Raw genomic sequence first — 18674 nt, 5'->3', positions numbered from 1 at the left:
ATAACTTGCCTTCCAAGCATGCTGTCTTTCATCTGAAGCCTCTAAAAAGGTATGAAAAGCTAAACTAATTAAATCAGATTTTGAAATGTACTAATATTTGACCCTTTACTCAAAATATGAGCTCACCAGGGGCAATGCAGGGGCTTCCTCTTATCTCTAAATGTGTCTGTGCAACATACTGACCTACTTTTATCAGCCTATACTTATTCAGGAGGAATATTTTCTCTGTCAGCAGTCATTGCTCCCCGATAAATATGAAAGCTGAGGATTAATAAATATATAGATACATTCAGTCACACCCACCCGTCTCCCACCACTGTCAGTTTACAGAAAGGTTTTTTCCAAACGCACCACACTCCGGTCCCCGGCATCTGCAGCACAGTATCAGGTGCGGCTCCATCATTCGCTGCGGGGCTTCAGGGGAGGAGTTTGTGCAGCCAGGTCACACCCCCTGCACTACAGCGCCCGGTCCTTAGAAAAATAATACTAAGGAGCGCACAGCCCGTCCGTCCCTGCACAGTGCTAGAAAAATATGATCCCGAGAAGAGCAACTCAAGCGCTTCAACACTTAAGACAACAATTTCACTGCGAATAATTCCAATTAAAATCACAGACCATCGCTGAGTCTGGTCTTTGTTGAACTATTTTTTATCTCTCCATTCCTTTCTCTCTCTCTTTTTAATTCTCTCTGCGCTGGATCTTTCGAGCCAGGAGATGTGTGTGGAGAGCGATGGGTGCGAGATTGAAGGCTGCGGCAGCCTGGATGAGGTGCGCACGCTGTCGGGCAGCATGAGCCCCGCGCTGAAATCCAACCCGGACCTCCACCCGTGCAAGCCGGGGCAAAAATTCCGCGCCGCGCTGCTCAGATGCCACTCACCGGCTGCTGCCGCCGGGATCCTCAGCTTTGGGAACGTCCTCAATTACATGGATAGATACACTGTAGTCGGTAAGAGACCTTCCTTTTCCCTTTATGTTAGAGCTGTTTGTTTTATTTATCTGAGTGTCTCCAACACACAGCAGAGCAGATTTCTGTATTTTCTGGAGTGATTGCACATGCGCTAATTGCCTGTGAGCTGTGTTGTAGAGCAGCCAGCACACCTCATCTGAGACGGGCGGAACAATGGGCTTTGCCCAAGCGCAGTGGACACTCTGCTAAAACCACAAGGCTGTAAGGTGTTTCCATCGCTGTAGACTGTGTGCTGTGCTTTCATCATATAGATGTACTCGCTATTACTCAAGAAAATGCTGGACAGTGATAGTTTTTAACCGGGGCTGGTAGATAATTGCAGATCGATCAATTAAGGCGATCAACTCTATGTGTGTTGTGTGTGTGTGTGTTTGTGTGTGTGTGTGTGTGTGTGTGTGTGTCGCTGTGGGCTTTTCTGTCAGACCAGTATCATCGACTGCAAAATAAGAGCGATAGAGTGCATCATTATGAAGAATCAGTCATTAATTCCTCTCCGTTTCTGGGAGCGATTTATTGCAGCAATATCTAATCGCCTGTATTTTGTGCGGCAGGCAGCTCGCTGTGTGTGTGATGCTGTGATGAGGCCATGTGGTGCTCATCCCCCTCAAGTGTCCGCATCTCCTCACTATAGCTGAGATCCAGAGCATCATTTATGCAAACTGAACACTGTGTACAGATGGAAATGCAAGCGTGTATATTGGCTTGTGTTAGAATGTTACAGTGTTACAAAACCTTGATTAGTTTAAGACCAATTTTGGAATTGATAGAATAATAGAATTTGACTGCCAATTATAAATGTTAAAAGAAAAGTCAAGAGCAGAGTCAATTAAGATAGAGGTTTCAGTTTGTAGTCCCACACCTCACACCAGCATGTAGGCTATGGTATCTATTATGGATTCCTTATAAAGTGTGACATTTGTATATAAAAAATAAAAATAAACTACTCAAAGTACACATTCAAAGTGTTACATCGGACCTTATCCTTATCTTAGGTTTTCCAATATTTGGTTGCTGGATTTTGTTGGGCTTCTTATCAAGGCTTGGACATCGGTGGCACTGAATGGGTTAAAATTGTTGCTGCAGCATGGAGAATAGAGGGAAGCTGTTCATGGGGAGAGAATATACTCTTCTGTACAAAGAGCTGTCTTCCTGGTTAAAGTGCAAGTTTCTATTGATACTCTTATTGACATGCCTATTGTCACACAACAGCAAAGTAGTAGGAGGGAAATCATTTTATTTTTTTCTTCACCAATTATTTGCTGCATAGCATATAATTATCTGACATCAAGATATCTGAAATTGATAAATCACGGAGTGTCATTTCACTCTGTAGCCCCTGGCAGAAAGAAGGAGTGGCCAATTAAAACAGAACAATGTGTACACCTAAGTAGCCACATGCCTACGGCTCATCTTCCTGAGGGTTTCAGGTCCAGTCTGTAAAGAGTCAAGCCCTTGGGCACCTGAATCATCATGGAAGGCTTTAGCTGCTCGACCTACAGTCAAGAATGTGTTGATGAGGCATATCTAATCTCAGCATCTGTAAGCACCACTCAGCACAGCACATCCTCATCATGGATGCGTCGGTCTTCCTCCACAGTAACAATTTGTATTCATGTCTCTTTACACCTCCTCATGCTTTTGATCAGAGGAAACCCCTCATTAAGTGTCACAAAAATAACTCCTCCATCCTCTCCATCATGATCCTGCCACTACAGCTATTGTAAAGCAGAAAATCCTCGGCAAAGTCGTTAACTTCGCTGGACCTCCGAGCGCTTGCTTGTGGCAGGAGGACGAGTGACTGAAGAGAGATGAGGAGAAAGTAGAAAAAGGGAAGGGTATGCGGAGGAAGGGATGATTGGGTTGGGGAGGGGAGTGTGGTTGCAGCAGCCTGGGCTAACCCTCGTGGCGAGAGGCTGCGCTCGGTGCATGTGGTGCAGAGGGATCCCTATCTCTTTCCATCCCTGCCACCTGCATTATGCATGGGCAGCATGTGCGTCTGAGCGTCATACAGGATGAGGACGGGCAACTCTGTGCATCCAACACAACTAATACATACAGCCTGAGCTGATCTGCCATTCTCCATCTCCTTCTTTCTCTCTTCAAGCCTTTCTCTCCTCTCCTGCTGTGTGAGCTACATTGCAGTAGTATTTAGGTGGTGCATCTCTGTTAGCAGCGCAGTGGTTTCTACAAGTAGAGCTGCAATGATTACTCCACTGTTTCTATAATCGATTAATCGTTAAAGTAATTTCTCAATCAAAAGTGTCAGAAAATGCTGTTTTCAGCCTCTCAAATATGGAGAGTTCCTGCTTCTCTCTGTTTTATATCATATTAAACTGAATATCTTGGGATTTGGACTGACAAATCAAGACATTTAAAGACATCACCTTGGACTTTGAGAAACTGGGATGTATATTTTTCTACCATTTTCTTACATATTAACCGAGAAAATGATCGGAAGATGAATCGATAATGAAAATAATGGGGTGTTGCGGTGATTGTAAAAACGTGTCATTTAGCTTAGATTTTTTCTTTTCCTGATTTAATTTCTGAGCTCAGTTCTAAGTGGAATTAACTATTAATTTGTCTACTTTCCATTTCCTCCTTGTGGGACTCTCCCGTTAGCTCTCTGTCACTTCTTGTTTCTAATCACTCTGCTTCTCCAGCTTTCTTGTTCTCTTTCTTCAGCAGCAGGTACCCAAAGCGCATCCCAACTCATAGATCTTAATGTCAATTAGGCAAGCATGAGCGCACACCCACATAAAGCAAATACACATTTTGAAAAGACTCTCCCCACCATTTCAAGAGGGGCTGAATAAGAGAGGGGAGTTTTGAGGGAGGGGCAGGCTGCTGCAGTGGCAGGCAGTCAGAGGGAAGTGAACGCAGAATGCAGGCTGAGCCCGTGTGATGCCGTCCCCCCCACTCCCCGACGTCAAAAGGTCTTTGTACCAACAGCCATTACTGTAGTGTGTGTGTATCACTAAAGCATTGTCACAGAGACAGAGGGTGACCATTCCAGACACCGGGGCTATTCTGCTCCACAACAATGATGGGAAAATTGCACCCACCAATGCACAGCAGCAGTGTCAAAGACTTGGATCTTTCTGTTAATCCCCGGTGTCAGAGGTGAAGCCACACACACACACACATAAAAAACACCACATACAAACTGCAGTTTATGATTCCAACACTTGACTTTTCCAAGACGATGGTGAGAACCACAAAAGAAGAGAGGAGTCACAATGTCTTTTCATTTTTACGAGAGGTTGTTTTGTTCTCGATTTGATAGATGCACCGCCAATATGTGTTTTACAAGGCTTGGATTTCTAATGCCACCAGTATGTAAGAAGGGGCGGCTTCAACACAAAGTCAGTGTAGTATGAGACTTAAGCTGCTGCATTTTGAAGGGAATGCTTTAGATCTGGGTATGGCACTAGAATGAGTGAACGTATCATCCTTCAGATTTCTAACAGTGAGTTACTTTCAGTCTGGGAATGGAATTTACTGTAATGTAAGTGAATTATGGTAATACACTTCCACTTTTCCATTCCTTAAACTGCTCTTCCCCCTCTTTTAAAATACATTTTGAAGATCTGTTTCACTCTCTTAATGCGGTGTGTTACTCGGGATCATCAAAGTGGTAGCAGTTCAAATGTCAGCAATTTCCATATTACTATGTCGAGGAATTGGCAAAGAGACAGTGATCTGTTTTTTGTTATGGAACAAATCCAAATGTGAATAGGCACAGTTTAGGGCTGCTGAAGAGAAGCGACAGCAGTCCGCTGCAAACTCTATGCAGTCAGTTGGACTTTAAGCTCAGCTGTTCAGCCGGTGGGTCAGACCTGACCTGGAGTGCTCCTTCAGAAGCATGTGCTTGTTTTTACGACTGTCTGTGAAGCAGACAAGGCAGAAATGGGGAGCGTCTGGTACATTTCAGGGTGTCCTGATGAAGTCGTTTACGCCCTTTCTGCTCACTGCGTTCGAGAATAACAGCGTGCAGGGAAATGAGATGGCGATCACACAAGATTGGAGTGGAGGTCGGGGCTGGATGAGTTACGATGCTCTGGTCGGGTCACCTGTGTCTCGCCTTTGGAAGCAAACCACAGACACTTATATTCCATTTGCTTTTTAGAGTGCATAAGAGCTCTGAGATTTAGAGGGACACTATTTAATTAAATTAAATTTGAGGTGGCTTTGAAACCTTAAATCCCGGTGTTGGTCTCTCAGTAGCCCCAGAGCAGACAGTCCAAGCTCCTCGACAGCTTATCATAAAGAGGGGATTAGGCGTTTTTTTTTAAAGAATATGAGGATAAGGCAGACACTCGGCACTTAAAGTTATTTGCCTGGTAAGTACCGTGATGTGTGTCAACTCTAGCCACCCCCCTGTGTGAACACAGAGGCACCCCCTTCTTAACCAGCAATGGGGTAATTGGGGGGGGGGGGGGGGGGCACTGATTGCAGCCTAATCTGTGGAGAACAGAAATGTTGGGGAGTTGCAGATTATCCCCTCTTCTTCCCGGCACCTTAAACTGAGTTGTCTCAGTCAAGCTGTCATTCCAGGAATACCAAAATACAAACAGGGTCACATCCCATTGGACAAGTGCAGGACCCTTGCATGTGAACTTTTGGCATCTTGCATATAGACACAGATGACCTTGTGGTAATAATCCTCTTAAGGCAAACTCTGTCGCGCTGGACAGAAGATGTAGCAATCTATACAGTCTGACAGGCTATACAGATTCAATTCCTGATAGCTTAGTTCCTTTGTGGCGATTTATTATCGTTCCTCTGCATTAGCATTTCCTAATAAAGCAATCACTGTGTAAACTCTGCGCTTATTTTCTGCCGTCCACATGTTTTCCTGTCTGTTGTCACATCATAAAGCGCTCTGTCTTGAGTGGAAGTGCTCAAAATTGAAGTAAGCGCACCACTTTCAGTTCCACAGGGGCTATAGAAAATAAGAGAAGTGAAGACAGTGTCTGTCCGGGGACATTTGGGGATAAATCAAATTCTTTGCAAATACAAAATTAGAAAACGTTGTGTCTGCGCAACAACCCCCAAGTGTAGAATGTCTCGGTGACATTTCTTTTTGACTGCTGGTAGAAACATGACAGCGCAGATCTTCTCAGTAACATGAAGTGTTGCAGCGAAATATGTCAGGATGATAATACAACAAGTGTCTCCTCACTACTAAACTGTGTGAGAGGCTGTGTGGGCAACACTCGAGGTGCTTTGGGGTTTGGCTGTTGACTATTTCACCCTTCACTCTTCTCCCTATTTCACCCTCTCTCGTTTTATAGTGTTCACATTAAAGGACCCCAAACAGATGCATTGAAAAGATGGAAGGGCCTCTAGTAATTTACTTTATAGGGCTGCTGCGTCTTTCTTACCGTCTGATGTTGAGCTGTTTCGAATTAGACTCTGTACAGTATGAGACGTCTCTTTGAAAGACATCTCAGACTTCTGCACTTCTCTAAAACAGTATACTTCAACATCCTTCAAAATCTTTTATTTTACTGTTGACAGCTAAATATTGATACTATTCAACAGATGTTAAATGCATTAACGATACATTTACAATTACATGATATCCTACCGAGGGGACTTTTCCAGACTTGCTTCCCACTGATGTCCCACTAATCTCTTTATGCCTATATCCAGGCGTGCAGTTCCCACTGCTGTGAGAAAACAGTCTGTGTGTTCTTTAGGCTCCGTTTTAGCCAAAGTCTGTAATAGTAACCAATGGAATTAGATGGAGTTTCTTCCTCTGCCAGTGCAGTGCCTTTCATGTGGCTACTTTTTACCATCAAGCAGATGCACTCCTCACAGCAGCGTTCACCCCTGTGACCCCCCGTGTATGAACGCACCGCTTCATGGCTCTGCTGATGTCACTTTGTTGCGACCCGTTGACTCTTCCCCTTGGTACAGCTGTTATTTTGGCATCGCCCCAACCTTGCATCCGACATCACTCATCACGGCTATGAGGTCATTACATGCGTTGCATTCTGGAGAGGATATTTTTACTCTGTGCTGCTCCTGCTATAGACCAGAGGTTTGAAGGGAGGGACGTGAGGTAAGGATACTGCGTGAGGTGAAAGGGACAGGTACATGCCAGTGTTCTAGAAACAACAGGAAGTTAGTTATTGTAGATTGGCTCATTTATTTGGCCCGCTCTCCAACATGGTCAGCAGTTAGGACACAGCTCATGGAGGCAGATAAGGTACTTTAAAACCATAGTGCCGGATTGCTGCAATTTGCATCTAAAAGCGTTGTTCTTCTCTGAGTCATAACCAAGAGGCAACATCAGGGGATGCTCTAGGGCGTAGCTACCTTGTGATTGATGGGTCACTACCGCAGTGTTGTCCGGTTTGAGTGTTGCACTTGTTTTCGTCTTCGAACTTTATCCCTATCACAGTGTGTTTTCAGTTTCTGCAAGTTAATTGTGACATTTTGGAAGCCTACAAATGTCTTGTTCTGCGTTTGGTTGTACTTTGCTTGTCCAAATATTGGAATTTCTGGTTTAAAAAAACCAAGATGGCGATGGCCAGAATGCAAAACAGTAGTACACAAACCGATGGGTTACGCCACGTTGACTACGTCCACTTTTTATATACAGTCTATGGTCATAACTCGGCCAATTGGCATTTTAAAACCTTTTGCACAACCCTGCCACACATCCATTTAGAACAAACATCAACAAAATCCAACATCAGGCAAGAATCTGAGTGGCTATTTCAACATACAGGTCCTTTTCTTATCCTTTAACTTCTTATCTGGTTTTTATCTTTTAACTTCCAGTAGCTTGACGAGTCAGCTTGTAAAAGGCACCAGTGCTTGCTCAAGATGCCTGTTGATCTTTGACACGTGAAGGTGAATGGTAGCCTGCTAATCACTGACCTCCTCTTTGTCATCAGTGGAGTGTGTGGACATAAGGACGGGGCGTTGGTGCTTTCTTTGGTATTGTGCCCTCCACCTACAAGTTTACATAAAGATTACAGCTCTGAGATAAACACAGTATCTGCTAACTGCAGTCCAGTTCTGAAGAAATGTTGCAGTGACGGCGAGATGAGTGACGAGCAGAGCAGAGGGATTCTCCCAGTCTCTATCCAGCCCACATGTTAAAAAGACGCACCACCCTTCCTGTCAAATTATCTAAGAGTGTTTATGTGAAGAAAGAGCTGATATTTGTCTTCAGGCAGACCGTAAGATTGCAGGAAGGAAGGAGAAGAGATTTTGGATGTGTTTAGCACTTTCTTTGCTGTGTTTGACACGCTGTCAAATAACAGCTCATGCCTACTTAGAAAATGTGATAAGAAAAAATGTTGCTTTCCTCACTCCCCACATTCCATCTCTTATGATAATCTCTGCAAATTTTAACTGGGAAATGTTAGAGCCGCAATGCTGTTGAAGTGAAAGTATGTAAGATTGTGCTGGAATAACATTGAGAAAACTTTATATAAAAACAGTCAAAAACATAAAGCCTTATACTCTGTGACATCCACACTCATTTCAACACACACACTAAGAGATATAAAAGAGAGAAAAAACAAAGCAGCACAAACTAGAATGACATTGGGAGAGCGCAGACCCCAGCCAAAGCCAATGGTGCAATCACGTGCTCTTCGGATGGTCCCAATTCCCGAGTTGTGTATCTGTCCTTCGGAGTTGTAATATGGAAGCAACATGGACGCTACAAAGAAGATGTGTTGTATTTTACTGCTCAGAGCGAGCTGTGTTGATAGCTGTGTCCAAGTTCTTATAACGACTTGAGGTGGTGTTCCCCAATTATTCCGTTTATTCTAACACCACATGAATGCAGCACAAACGTCCTTGTTAACTAAAATGAAACATCATTTGTTTATCCGCCTCGTGATTCAGATCTGTTCCCAAATCTAATGGCCCATGCTCCACCCCTCCACCAAGTTTCATGTAAATCAGGCCAGTAGTTGTTCCGTAATCCTGCTGACAGACGGACGGACAGACGGACAGAGGCAAAAATTGAAAAAGACAAAGCAACACAAACAAGTGACATTTCTGTGTTGTGAAGGTCATATTCAAATGTTCCCCAGAGTCCAGTGCTTTGGCGGAGACCGCTGATACATGAGATGAAGAAATAGAAATAGAAGAAAATTCAATCCATTTCTCATCATTGCAAAACACACTCACACACACAAACAGACACTGAATATTGATCAACAGAACAGCAGCTTGGAATTTGTTACAAATGATGAAACCGTAATGTCCTGAGACACACTGAAATTGGATTTTTCTCTGACACATTAACAAGTTGTTCCTGAGAGGATTTGGAATCTAATATTGACCTGCTGCACCAGTTACAGCCAGCGGTTGTGAAATCAGAACTGCAGCTAGCAGTGATATTAGCTCTCAGCTCCTGGAAGCTCTCACTGCTGCTCGAATAATATTTGGAGTGCTTATTTACAGCAGCCCTATATTTGACAAACCTTTCCTGCTGAGGACAAATTTAATCCCCCCGCCCTCACCCATTTACATGTGATTGAGTAAATAGTGGAGCCTGGCACAGGGATTATGTAATCTTTTATATCCACCGATCAGGCCCAGAATAATGTGTGTTTGTGTGTGTTGTGTGTGTGTGTGTGTGTGTGTGTGTGTGTGTGTGTGTGTGTGTGTGCGTGCATTCCCTCACATGTTTCATCAGCTCTTTTTTGATTTCATTTGTGGATATCTTTCATGTTGTCAGAGCTAGATGAGATTTCAGCAGGATTTTCATTACTGTGTTTGGCGTATGGGTTACTGTGTTTGTGAGAAGAGCCGGGGGTTGAATGAGGCCGCTGACCTCTGTCAAAGATTTTAGATCTTTGTGTTAATGCCCTAGGTCAGAGGTGGACACACACACACACACACACACACACACACATACATACACAGTGTCATTGGTTTTGTGTTTCAAAGATGTCAGTGCTGTCACAGGGGAAATACATATGTGCATTATGCAGGTATGAAAGGGACAGTTTACCCCAAAATCAAAAATACTTATTGTTTCTCTAACCTGTAGTGCTATTTATTAATCTAGATTGTTTTGGTTTCATTTGGTACGAGTTGCCGAGTGTTGGAGATATAGGCCGTAGAGATGTCTACGGATATAATGAAACTAGATGTCACTTTGTTTCCGGTGCTCAAATGGCCAAAGAAAGAAATGTATAATTAAAAACTCAACAGCAATGTCTCTTTCCAGAAATCATGGAAACAATTTTGTACCAAACTACACCCACCAACGAATGAGTCTCTCGTTCATGAGTAGATGCATCCTTCCTGCGCAGTGATAGTAGTAGTTTGTTAGAAAGTAAAATAGTTCCGTCAGTACATGAAACCAAAACCATGTAGATTGTTATATAGCACTACAGGTAAGAGGAGAAATGTGTATTTTGGATTTTTCTGCGAACTGTCCCTTTAAACTTAATGTTGGCCTGGCAGCAACACATTATCTTATCCAATCAGTCCAGCCTTTAAATACTGGCTAATTTCATCCTGCACAGTTTTTGTATCCATGTTCATTTCCTGGCTGCACTGTGGGAGAATTTGCTTATATGAGACAAAGGCAGGTTGAGTTTATGCTGTTTGTTTCTGCAGTGCAGTTGTACACCAGAATGGTGGGTTACGCCTCACTGCCCATGGAGGATTATTACAGCGTTCTTTTGATTCTTCTGCACCATAAATGTTTACTGGTCCATGTTTTAACTACATAAATCTGCAGGCAGCCTGTCAACACACCACTTCAAGAATGTTGATTGCATGTATTTATAACACTGAATATATAACATTCTACATTAAGCTGAATCTGCTGCGCAATGTGGTAGTTGTGGCACAAAGTGAAAGGGTACATGTTCTACACGACTTAGATGTTCAGTGATGCTTTAGGAGACACAGCCTACTGCAGCCGCACATGTCGTCATTCAGGTTGTTGATGGAAGTATGTGGGCAGCGCACCAGTGCAGAGCTTCATATGGTTTAATGACTGCATAAGGCCCGAGGCTGTGTACTGTGCTGTAGGCATGTGGGCCATTCTTTAATGAAACACGCCTGGTATGTGGAGGAAGTCATAGAAGAAGAAAAGGATACCTTGGTGTGTTTTCCCACGCTGAGAAAAACTCACACCTCACGAACAGTTCTAGAGTTCAGTTTTGTAAATGGGGTTGCATACTTATGAGTTCAGAAATCAAATTGTGTTTAATAATAATTATAAATTAATAAATAGTTAATAAATTAAAACGACCCACAAAAGATTAAATCTGGCGTATGAGGTCATTTTTTATAAATCTGTGCAATAAGACATATTTGGGTATCTCAGAGTGTTTGATGAAAAAGCAGAGGAAGTAATGAGATGCATATCTAATTCATGAGACAGTGAAAGATGAACCCTGCAGCGTTAACTAAACTGTCCTCCCTGGAAGCGGGATGCAATGGAGTGGAGAATTAGTGACTTTGCCCTTGAATGAAGACACAGTGTGAGAGTGGCATTGGTTGGATTGCTTTTTAGTAATATATACAGCTTTAGAGGTCACTTTGACAGCATCTCAGAACGAAAATGCTTTTCTACGTCTGATTGGTCTCCTGCTGGGATGGAAAAACATCTGTGACCATTCATGTTTATACATCTATAAACTCCCAGGAGTCATTGTAGCGTTAAAGTAAATGTTAGGTTATAAACATTGGGATATGCACACAGTATTGTAATGGATATGAGTGGCAGATATATCCCATTAGTCCAAATGGAGTAGTTGTGGCTGCCGTGGAGAATTGAGATTGATGTGTCGGAGTAAAGACAAACCCTTTTATGACAGAGGTTATCACTGTGCACATAAAAACTAAATATGGCTTTGTTGTTTCATAAGTCATACCTCTGCACGATCCAGTTGAACAGCCCTGTAACAAAATGGAGGCTACATTGCACGGCAGAGATTTCTACCTACAATTTATGCCCATGTTCACCGAAAAGCTGTTTTTGTTTTTAATGGGATTTTTAATGATGTGTGACAGATTTATGCATTGTGGATTTTATCCAATTTCACACAATTTCACCCATTTTTACGAATAAAAAAACAAAACAAGGAACTCACGATAAACAAGGCATTCTTGGATTCTTGAAGAATAAATCTGGAAAATATTGTGCTATTCATACTGTATTTGGACCAGCTAGGGCATCATTGCCCCTGAATTCTCCATTTTGTGGAGCCTCAGCACTGTGATTATCCAGAGAAGATAGCTGCGCTGTAGCTGTTTGATGCTAAATTGAGCTGAAAATACAAATCTTCACCAATTGTCTTCTGTTTTTATCATGGCTTTGAGTCACTTTGCCCCCTTTCTTTTTGAGAAGCAGCTCTGTGTTCCAGACAGTCAGTTTGACAGCCTGTGGATATCGTTATGCTTTACAGCTCACACTGCGAGTGAAACAAGTCAGATGAAGTAGATGAGTCAGGTGTCAAGCTGAGAGCACAGAAATATATTATTTTCAAAGTAGATCTGTACAGTATCAAGTATTTAAATAAATATACCAGCAGCATCTTTATCTTTGTCTTATTAAGGACGCCTTGGCTAAATGAGCGTCATTAAGTAAGATAATGTAATGTAATGTAATGCAGCAAGATGTTTCAATGTCCCCAATAGAAGATTCTAATAAAAGATCAAATAAAAATATCATCAAATAAAAAGAAAAAATTAAAAGAAAGAGAAAGAGGACAAAATGAAATATCACTACATAATGACTTTAATCCTCCACACTGTTATGTAAAAATAGCATAGGGATTACTGACAGAATATTTCAAATTCACACTGGCACACACACACACACACACACGCACACACGCACGCACACACACACACACACACACACACACACACACACACACACACACACACACACACACACACACCTATGCGTGATGTCTTAGGCTGTTTAAATGGACAAAGTGTACCTTGACGTAACCCTACATGTCCAGTCCTTCTGTCTGTCGGTTGGTGTTTCTACCACATTTGTCCTAACTGAAATATCTCAACAACTATTGGAGGGATGGCCTGGATATTTTGTACAGGCTTTCATGGTCCCCATGGAAAGAATCCTACCACGTTTGGGGAGTATTGACTTATCCAGTGCAACATCTCTACATCTAGAAGATAGATTGGAAGATTGGTTCAGACATGCACGTTCGCCAGGGGATGAATTGTAAAAATAAAATCCTCTAGCGCAGTAATCATGTCAAAATGTCACTTTTTCTTTAGTTTATGACCAAATACATGAAAGAATAATGACATTGCCATCAAGAAAATGTATAGTTTGTGTTTAGTGCCAAGTTATTTTCTTGTTTAATTAAATAAGTTAATTTAACCTTTATTTATACAGGTAATCTCTTGGGGTCTCATTCCCAAGAGAGACCTGGCCTAGCTAAAGCTAAACTAACATGGAGAACTTGATAAATGTTTTATGCTAAACATTAGCATGTTAGCATTGTCTTTGTGAGCATCTTGACGTTAGCATTTAGCTTAAAGCACTAGCTTAAATGCCATTGTGGGTAGTTCTTTTCTTTATTGATTGATATGTTTAAATGGTCCAAATTGAATGTGAACCTCAAGGCATTTGTATGTGTCTGTGAAAGAGACAATGCCCATATCACTCCTCTATTAAATGAAACCAGACACTGTTTGAGCCTTTCTCAAGATTTTCTCCGGTTAACGTGGCTCCTTTTCAAAATTCCACATAAATAACACTCCTCCGGAGTCCACATCCAAGGTTGAGTTCAACTGCTGTTCAGTATTCCTGAGAGACGCTGGTGTGAACGAGTGCAGATCCCCTGGCAGTCAGACGGTCTCATCTCATCTCAAATACCTTTACTTCGCTTCACTGCATCTCTCTCTTATACATCCAATGCATTATCTCATAACGAACATGTGGGCTAGCCCTGGATGTATTATAGATGAGCCATAGGTTTAGTCTGCTGCCTTGATGCTTCACTATGCATCCTCTCCACTACCATCAAATATTTAGCACGTACTGGCTGGGACTAATGCAACACGGCCCTTGAGCTGAATTCGAGCTTTTGATTAGTGAAAGAAAATTAGGTTGAAAAGAAGCTGTATTAATCAAAGTGGTAAGGCTGGCAAACCTACTGGCCTTTGAATTTGATTTGGCCACAGTTTGTCACAAATTTAGAAGATTAGAGTGAAAGCTGTCTCAAATTTTATAGTGGTGTTATCACTGAAAAAAAACACATATTCATCCTCACACACTGGCAGGTGTTCTGATTTGAATTCATTCCTCTTATATAGTATTAATGGTTAATATGTATAGTGGTGTATTGATATTTAGTAAACTGTCCTTGTTAAGTACTTACACTTGCTTGATACGGCATCAACGTCAGCGAAATCAAAAAAGAAACATGACCTGAAACCATGTGTTATACAATTCTTATGTTGGCATGATGGAAAATGAGCAGGAAATAAGACTTGAACTTTCTAGCACGCTCACACACTCCCCAACTCTTTGCTGATGTTATTCTCTGTACGAGCTCTGAAGTCCCTCCCGTGCAGGCAGCTCTACACTGTTTTCCCAGACATTTGCAGTACGTTTCCTTTCTGTGTGGCAGGGAAAGGAAGTGGAATGGAAAAAGCTCTCCACCGCCCACTGCAGCCACATGGCAAGGGAGGAGAGCAGTCGGTCAGGAGCCCGCCGGCCACAGTCGGGCATATTTGTGGTCAGCTTTCTCCTCGCTGCAGTCTGCAGCGCGGCCTGCCTCTGCACTCTGTTGCTCTCTCCCCCTGCTCTTTCTCACTGTCTCTCACACGCTCAAATCCCCAAAAATTGGTCACAAAAACAAGCAGAAAAGATACACTTTCTCCTCACTCATTATGTCCACCCCCCTTCTTCCTTTCCCAGACTATTTATACTGATGGGGTTGACAAATGAAAAGGGATCACCCCTTTGCAGGAATGAGGGGGAAGGATCTGGCCACATCAGCAAAGCGGTTCACCGCTGCCGTCACTCTCTGGCCAGAATGAATGACTTCCATCTATTGGCTCCCTCTCACTCAGACACACACACAGTGAAACGAGGGGAAAGGGGAACACACACACACACACACACACACAAACATATACTATATAAATAAACAATGGAAACATATGCTTTACAAAACGGATCCAGCCCAGACCCAATTGCAGCCACCACCTATTTCGTTGCTCCTCATGACTCCTCTCCTCTAACTCCGTCTCTGTTTCTGTCTCGCACACTCACCACTGTTAAATTGGACTGCGTTTCTCTCCTTCCTCTTAGCCTAGTTTCTATGTGCAGAAATAGAACCAAGGGGGGCCGGAGATCCTCAACTCTCTGTTGGGGATTTGATATTAAATCTGTCCTCTCCAAGCCGATGTAGTTCTGCTGGTGCATATCTGTGTATGGCCGTATGGGGTGTGGTGTGTGTGGGTGTGGGTGTGTGTGTGTGTGTGTGTTATGGTGTATTTGTGAGTGTATGATGGTCCCAGAGGAGTAATGCTGGCAGTGTGCGTCACTGCACGAAAGCTGGCCTTGCAGAAACAGCATGCCATATCCTCATTTAAAGGTTTCCTCTGGATCACGCCATCATGTTGTGTTGACTGAGGACGTCCAACTTCCGAAACTGCAACAAAATCCTCTTTGTGTCATCTTTTATATATAGAGTTTTTTTGAAAACATGATAACGAAAAAAACATGTTTGTCTCGGTTCTCTGAAGCTGCATTGTTCTACATTGATTCACAAATCCCAGCCTGTACAGCTTCCGTCTACTGGTAGAGCCTTATAATGGAAACAGGCGACTGAAAGAAAAGTACTATTCATATCGAAGAATGATCATTCACCATTCACTGCTCTAAATGCAGCATTTGTGGCATGTAAACATTCACCAATTTGAGTCATTTCTTCTTAAAAGCTACACTGAAAAATGTGGTCTTAAAGGCGGACATTATGAGAGGGTGGAATAAGTGTCAGCTCCACACTGGCCCCCGACTCTTTGTCAACTCTGTGTGTTGAGTTTCAGGGAGCAACTGTCTGCAGCCACATAGTGTGAACAGTTCAGCATCATAGTACATTCTGGAAAGGGGTCCGTAAGTGTCAAAGAATAAATAAATGTGCTGTGAACAAGTCAGTTAATTTGAATGAGCCTGTTAACAAATGTCTTATTCAAAGTCACACACATTTACCGACTCCTTCAAGCGCGTTCATTATGTTTTCTATGGTATGACGATGAACTAAGGGAGTGTACAGCGTCCTCTGTGTGTCAGAGGGAGTGGCCTGCTGTGACTTTGCTCTGCTGTGTGAGTGCTTGAATGAAGATGGAAGTATCTGGTGTTATTGTTATGTGCTGTCAGGAAGATCCACATTCCTGCCATGGTTCTTACTTAGCGTCATGCTCAGGTGCACACAATCCCACTTGAGGCCCGAAACTGGAGAAACTCATTAACGTTGTTAAATTAAATGTGCAATGTGCATCCCTTTCAAACAGTTACGCTGATGTGATCAGTCCTGATTATTACTTCCAAATGTCATCAGTCATTTTCAAAATATTACTCCTTTCAAATTAGTTTACATAATGCCACTGTTGTTTTTTAAAAACATTTAAAAAAAAACCACAAAAATGTCATTCTTTTCTGTATACTAAATTCTAGGAGGACAACAACAATGATTTTGATTTTTGTGCATTAAACCACGAAAAAGTACAATTTTGAGAGCAGGGCTCTCGATAGAAAGCCTGATCTAATAGAAAGCACTATTTCATGCTGTCACGACTGTGGGGTCAAACATTGGGGTTTTAATGGGTTTCAATGGAGACATTTAAGGGTCTGCATTTTAGCTACACACTTTATTATAGGAGCTAAGGATGAACTTACACAATTAAAAACAAACAAACCTCACACCTTAGTCAAAATAATTGAACATTTTAAAATTAAAAAGCCAAACATGTCCCTAGTGATACACAACGGTTAAATGGATCTGTGGGGTTATGTGTTTAATGTTGTCGCAAATACAGTGGTGACCTATACAATGGTAAATATATATCCCGCTTTTCAGTGTTGCTCCTGTGTTTATACTTGGCATTTCTGACCTTTGTAATTTAGGAACATGTGAGCAGATGCTGCCTTGTTAGATGCAACTGCAATGAGGATGTTAGTATTAAAAAAAAGAAAAGCAGTTTGGAGATTTGGAAAGCTGAGCTCCTTTGTGGTCTCTTGACCTTTATCTTGTACAGCATTACCATAGCAACTAAACTGGGCGCTGCCAGCTTGGGCGAAGGTTGTGGTACCTCATCATCAGATATGTCACTGAATCTCTGTGTCGTAATAAGACGTGGCTTTTACATTTACAGGCTGACGAAGTAGAAAAAAAGAAAAGAAGAGACATCGCTGAAAGAGGAAGGGAGATGTAGTGTAGAAGGGACATCAACAGCACAGAGTTTGATTGCCATGCATTAAAAGGCTTCATTGGGAGTAGAGATAATAGTTGCGATAGGCTGCTACACAAACACAGAGCTGCTGGCTCTCTGTAATCCCTTACAGATTAGCACACTCCATTACACAGCTCATTGCACTTGAATCTAGTACAATAAACAGTGTTGCTGTGATCTGACATCTACCGTTTACTTCAATGGGCACTGCTTGAATAAAGAATGTCATGTATATCATAATAACTCATACAATATTTCTCTGTTCGTATTAGATCTAATCTGGTTGGAGGAAAGTCTCACACAGTGGCTCTAGTTTGTCTGCACCTTCACAGCTCAGTTTTCCTAAAATTACAATAAAATAATAAAACAAATCCAACTCTACCTTTTTTAATTGTCCGGTGATTATTTGGTAAGTGTAGACGGGTGTGGCTCAGACAAATGCAGACTCTGTCCAGGAGGGACGCTCCACCATCTGGCGTAGGGATCCCCCTCCCAGCAGGCTGTGTGTGTGTGTGTGTGTGTGTGTGTGTGTGTGTGTGTGTGTGTGTGTGTGTGTGTGTGTGTGAACTTCTTTCAGGCTAATTAGAGTACAGCTGCAGTTGTACAGTACACTGTTAAACACTGTTGTTGCTGTTTGACAGGCTTGGCAGGGGAGGGGGCAGAGGGTCCATGTAGAGATGACAATCTGATATGTTTTATTATTATAAGTGGTTTCAAGTCTGTTTGTAGGTGGAGGATGGCAGATCAGATCAGCAAAGCCATACCTGCTCTCCAGTGGTGTAAAGTAACTAAGTACATTTAGTCAAGTACTGTATTTAAGTACAATTTTGAGATATTTTCAGTGTATGTTACTTTATACTTCTATATTTGATGTATATCTATATCAACATATAATCATCATCATCATATCAAATAAGATATGTTATATTATTATTATAGATTAAGCTATAAAGCCGTATTTAAAGCAATTGAAATGTGCCCCACCTTTACTTCTACACTGTGGTAATACTACTTTTACTTGAGTCAAATATCTAAATACTTCTTCCACCACTGCTGCATTCTTATTTTGAGTCACTTTGGACAATTAACTAAAGTGTAATCTGAATCCTTCCATTATTCTCCCCTAACTTTGGATAATCTAAGTTCATATCCTAACGGGATATGATTTTAGATATGCCTGGAAAATGTAAATTGAGTTTTACCTGCCTTGAGATAGTTGCTGCGTAATTGCCACACTTTGTGCTCCAACTGCTGCTGTGAGAGC

The 18674-nt window shown here is 42.1% G+C and overlaps 1 protein-coding gene across 2 annotated transcripts in view; it reads left to right on the top strand.

Moving 5' to 3' along the window:
- Nucleotides 1-470: 470 nt before the first annotated feature.
- The window catches only part of spns2 (SPNS lysolipid transporter 2, sphingosine-1-phosphate), a 67960-nt gene continuing 49756 nt past the window's right edge, over nucleotides 471-18674 (top strand). For both annotated transcript variants that reach the window (XM_029447496.1, XM_029447497.1), the window contains exon 1: nucleotides 471-946. In XM_029447496.1, coding sequence (XP_029303356.1) covers nucleotides 715-946 — 232 coding nt within the window. In that variant the 5' untranslated portion in view covers nucleotides 471-714. The remainder of the gene's footprint in view (nucleotides 947-18674) is intronic.

Source organism: Cottoperca gobio, chromosome 14, assembly GCF_900634415.1.
Source record: "Cottoperca gobio chromosome 14, fCotGob3.1, whole genome shotgun sequence".
Classification (NCBI taxonomy): Eukaryota; Metazoa; Chordata; class Actinopteri; order Perciformes; family Bovichtidae; genus Cottoperca; species Cottoperca gobio.
The sequence above is the reverse complement of the archived record's forward strand: the minus strand, read 5'-3'. Positions and strand labels throughout refer to the sequence as shown.